Genomic DNA, 5,113 nt, shown 5'->3' with positions numbered 1-5,113 from the left:
TAAATACATACGTACAAATATGAGTAATATGAGTTGTTTATTCTCTTGTTTTCGTTTCCGTTGCTGTTTAATGCAATTGACGCTTAAGATTACGCATTACCGAATATAATTTTAACGCGAAGCATTTATAAGTTAAATTTTTCATACAGTAAAAATAAAATAATACAACTTATTAAAAGAAATATATATAATAACAAGAAATATGGATTATCATTTCACTAATTTCTCCTGCCTTCTCCTTAATCCAAGTCACGGATTAAAATTGTGACCCTAGTCCGACCCGCGATGCGAGTGTGTATGTTAACCGAATGTGTATGAATGCTTACCGCCATGTGCAGCTATGTTTACCCCGCACTAATGTTTACCAAATATGTACGTATTTTTACGCCTTGCCGATGTATCTTTATCCATGTGTACTTATGTTAACACCATGTGTATATAGGAACTCATGTTTTACCTATGTTTACCATATGTTATTCCCATGTGTACTTATATATATCCCTAATAAGTACTTTTGTGTCCCCTAGGTATGTGTACGTTTATTTACCTAAGTTAACCTTTTTTTTTGCTCCATATGTACTTGCACTGTACCAATGATTACCCCATGTTTATAGTATTGACAACATGCGTAACTATGTTAATCAAATGATTACCACCTGTGTTGTGTATGTTTGTAAGTATGGTGAAGCTGAGAAGCTGGTTAGGGCCATGTTTGCTGTCGCAAAGGCGCTGAAACCCTCAGTCGTCTTCATGGGTATGTAAATGGCAACGCTCGCATGAGAGCCAGCATGGAAAACTAAGTTATAGTAAAACTTTTATGGTACAATGTATTCAGTGCATTTATAGTAATCCAGTATGTGACTTCATTACGTTTTAAAGTCTTGTAAGCATATATTCATCAATTGTTAAATGTTTAATGCACTATTTATATTAAGGAAGGCATGTACTAGTAGACATAATCAAAATTAACAATGATTCAGTGCGAAACAGCACAATACGAAACAACATACCAAGTTAACCTTATATCATTGTAACTAAAATTAAACAATTATAAAAGGACATTAAAATGCATTCAATTTAATTACCATTTTAATTACTCGATGGTAGGAAGGAGACCAGAGAATCAGAGTTACAACTTTTTGAGAAACAATGAAATGAAATTACAAACAGTGTCAACTACATCCCTTCTTTTTACAAAAAAGATTTAAGAATATAGCATCATGTAGTTAATATTCCAGATCATCATCGTGCAAATACACGAAGACGCAGCAATATTGGGCGTCAAAGATCCATATTACATAGCTTGGTTGTTTATGTGATTGCTTAAAAATAAATCAATCGAGAAACGCACGTCAGAGAAAAAATATTAATAAAGTTAAACGATATAAATCCGATCACCTATGCATGTAGCCAAGATAGTGAAAGTAGATCGGATGACAATACCTAGCAATACATCTATTTGCGAATTCTGTGATAATGACTTAATTTTTACTGGGAAACAGTCTTGTTTCACCCCATATTAAGGAGTTGATTTTCTGCATACAGTGTTTTCCATCATAATGGTCCACTTTGCACAATTCATTTCATACCATATTTAAGTGTTGTTTTCTTTGTTTGCAGTGTTCTTTCCTTATTTAAACGTATTGGTGCCATGCTTACAATTGTAGTTTCATCACATATTGAAGTATTGCTTTCCTGCTTACAATTTACGTTAAACCTATGTTAAAGTATTGGTCATTTGCTTCGGATGTTCTTTTATCTCATTTTAAAGTATTGATTCACTGCAATCAGTATATTTTCATCCCAAATTGAAGATTTGCTTCCATGCTTAAAGCGTACTTGAACTTTTATTGAAGTGTTGAAGTTCCGCTTACATTTTAATTTTACTTCCTATTAAAATATTGCTTAGTTGCGCACTGTGTATGTTCACATTATATTCAAGTTTTGTGTACTTAAACCCCATGTTAAAATGTTGATTCCCTTTTCAGTGAGCTTTCAACCCACATTCAAGCGTCTGTTCTCTTCTTAAATTGTATTTTCATCCCATATCAAAGTGTTGGTCTTCTGCTTACAGTGTACTTTTATCCCAAATGATGTGTTGTTTTCCTACTTTCAGTGTACTTTCAGCCTTTATATACGTGTTGGTTTTCTAATAAATGTGTACTTTAAACCTTAACCACTATAATGAAATGTTGGTTTCCTGCAAACTGCGTAGCTCAACGTATTGATGGGTTGGTCCCCTGCTTACAGGTTTCAGGCTCCTCTGCAGAGCGTGTTCTTATCATGGTAGCCACCAACAGACCATGGGAGCTTGATGATGCTGTTCTCAGGTTTGGTCAATATTATGAAACCATACTATTTACCGATTCCAACTAGTGTGTTTTGATATCAGCTTTTAAGACAATCATATTTTCATCACAAAGTTTAATAATGCATTTAAACATCATGATTTGTAGAAGGGTAGTTTGGTATTATTTTGTTGGAATCACACTCGACATGTAAAGGAACTATAGTTAAAACATTGGTCCAATGCGAACGTTTAACAATACGTTAGAAGGCTGTTTCGTTCTCCTTCAGGCGTTTTAGCAAGCGTGTGTCTGTGAGCATGCCTGATGTCGATACAAGGCTTACACTTTTGAGACAACTCCTGGGTGATCACAACAACCCGCTCTCAGACAGTGAGCTCAAACAGCTGGCTAAGTAGGTCCCAACAACGAGTTCCATCGGGCCAAAATTTTACAAAACGTTTTATTTGCATCAAATATAACTTTAAACTTAAACTGTACAACGGAAACTTTTTAAAAGTTTAAAAAATATTTTTATTACATATGTTTTCATCAAGATTCCCAAAATCATAGTAAGTTGGTTGATACTATAAACGTCAATTCCTTAAGAATGAATACATTTAAGTTAAAGGTTTGTTTATGTTCACATTTATAAACATGTATTGCTAAAAATGTCCATTTATATTATATGCAGAATCCATGTTAGATGTACTAGCTTTCAAGATTGGATTTAAATTGAGTCTTAATTGACACCAATCATTTATATTGAATACATTCGTAACGCTTTGGAGGCATCAACCCTAGAACAACTTTCAACAGTAAATGAGTTATACCACTGTTTGAAAACTAACAAAAACTGAAGTTCCGAAAACAATCTGTATAATGTTTATTCGCACCAGAGAAAGGTATGTTTTCATTTATTTTTTAAAACTTTGTCCTAGAAATGGCTGTTTGTATATTTTTCAGACTGACCGAGGGGTACTCTGGCAGTGATCTGAACAGCCTTGCCAAGGATACTGCCCTCGACCCCATAAGAGGTTCGTTAACCTGGATAGTATTTATTTTGTGTAATTTTGGCGACAACCAAAGTCCCAATATATTTTTGTACAGACTGATAATTGTAAATGTTGTTGAAAGTGTTAACATTAAGTTGGTCGTGTGGACGAGTGCAGACCTTAAAATTTCTCATATTTGTCGAGATCACATTTTCTATTTATCTTTGCCGACGGTGCAGGTTTCATAAACCCTATTGTCACTGTATAACCAAAGTTCATTCTCGTTGAAAGACAGCCCCTCGATTTATCGACCGTTAATTGATCGATCAATGCTTAGCTAATAGTTTGATTTACTGCTTACAATTTATATATCGCCGTCTATTTATGTTTCCGTGAACTTCAGGAAACAACATTACTTTTTTATCATTTTAAATTTTAAATGTAGTCACAAGGTACAATTTCCCGGCGTGAAAAAAATGTAAACACTATATCCATGTATTTAGTCCCCTGTTTTAAAACGATCCTATATAGAGACGACACATGTAATAACATAACCAAAACTTAAGGACCTGGTGCAGCACCCATTATTTTTGTATTGATAAACAGCGATTTGATGCGTAAGTATGATACACAACGACTCTCAAACATAGTTTCTTTTCCACTAAACACGTCTTTCGTTTATCTTTATTTTTACATCTGTTTCAGCTTTCAAATGTCAACCCGTATCATAAACTACTCGATAATTTAAGTTTCTTTAGTTGTCCGTTGTTTCATTATTATTGTCTCATTTAAACTAAATGATGTTCGTCTGACAACGTGCAAGTATACTGAAAAAAAGAACTATAACAGTCATTGTATCCCATTGTATCCCATTTGAACATGTTTTTATAATATAACTGGTGTATGAAATTCTATTTTTGTTTGTGTGATATATACATGCCAAAACATTAAACTGTTTGGTTAGGTAAAGCTGCCACTAAAATGTGATGATATGAGGAGAATATTATTAGTCCCCTACCGGTTTCACCGGAGGGGACTTATGGTTTGCGCTCAGTCTGTCTGTCAGTCTGTCTGTCAGTCTGTCCGTCACACATTTCTGGATCTTGCGATAACATGTAAAGTTCTTAATATTTGTTCATGAAACTTGAAACATGGCTAGATGGCAATATGGGCATTATGCACGTCATTTCATATTGTTCCTACGTCAAAAATTCTGGTTGCTATGGCAACAAATATTTAAAACAATCTGGAATTTCTGACAACGGTGGAGCCGGTAGGGGACTTATATTGCTTGGCAATAGTCTTGTTTTTTAAATACATCATATATTTTTAATGACAACTGATGTTACTATATCTAAACACGTTTAGCAATAACACGCTTAGCTCCATTTACCTTCTGATTCTAGCCCTAGATAAAATTGTCATTGTTATTTCTATGGTACAGTTCTATACTGACATGACTGCAGACTTGTCCCCTGACGAGGTCCATTAGGTGTCACTTAGGAGGGTGCGGCTCAACAAAATGGATGACTTCCTCGCCTCCCTGGCGGAACAAGGCCTTCGGAGACATGAGCATTTGATTCAAGCCAGCATAGAATATGTGACACCAGAGCCTCCCGAAAAGACCGTTGAAATATGAACATCACACCAAACAAAGCGATACTGCATGATGTGTTTTGTTTCTTGATCACTTTGTTGGACGCATTCCAAATAAAAAAAATGGGTGATATTGTTATTCTCCTTAAGCAATCAAAGGTCTTGTTGTATCACGCGTGAAAGTGAAAAACATTTAGCTTCATTTTTAATAAAATACAAATATATCTCAATTTTAAT

The 5,113-nt window shown here is 34.6% G+C and overlaps 1 protein-coding gene across 1 annotated transcript; it reads left to right on the top strand.

Moving 5' to 3' along the window:
- The first annotated feature begins 2,140 nt into the window (after nucleotides 1–2,140).
- On the top strand, nucleotides 2,141–4,772 carry LOC127869870 (spastin-like). Its single transcript, XM_052412526.1, has 4 exons — nucleotides 2,141–2,330; nucleotides 2,578–2,700; nucleotides 3,252–3,339; nucleotides 4,725–4,772. Exons 1-4 carry the CDS (start codon nucleotides 2,185–2,187, stop codon nucleotides 4,770–4,772), a joined length of 405 nt encoding a protein of 134 aa, XP_052268486.1. The 5' UTR covers nucleotides 2,141–2,184.
- The last annotated feature ends 341 nt before the right edge of the window (nucleotides 4,773–5,113 follow it).

The sequence above is a fragment of the Dreissena polymorpha genome, chromosome 2 (assembly GCF_020536995.1).
Source record: "Dreissena polymorpha isolate Duluth1 chromosome 2, UMN_Dpol_1.0, whole genome shotgun sequence".
In the NCBI taxonomy this organism is placed as follows: Eukaryota; Metazoa; Mollusca; class Bivalvia; order Myida; family Dreissenidae; genus Dreissena; species Dreissena polymorpha.
This window is presented reverse-complemented; position numbering and strand designations above follow the sequence as displayed.

Coding starts and splice junctions, on each gene's coding strand:
- LOC127869870 (XM_052412526.1), top strand. CDS start 2,185: ATGAAATGTTGGTTTCCTGCAAACTGCGTAGCTCAACGTATTGATGGG. Junction 2,331..2,577: donor CTTGATGATGCTGTTCTCAG/GTTTGGTCAATA, acceptor GTTCTCCTTCAG/GCGTTTTAGCAAGCGTGTGT. Junction 2,701..3,251: donor GAGCTCAAACAGCTGGCTAA/GTAGGTCCCAAC, acceptor TATATTTTTCAG/ACTGACCGAGGGGTACTCTG.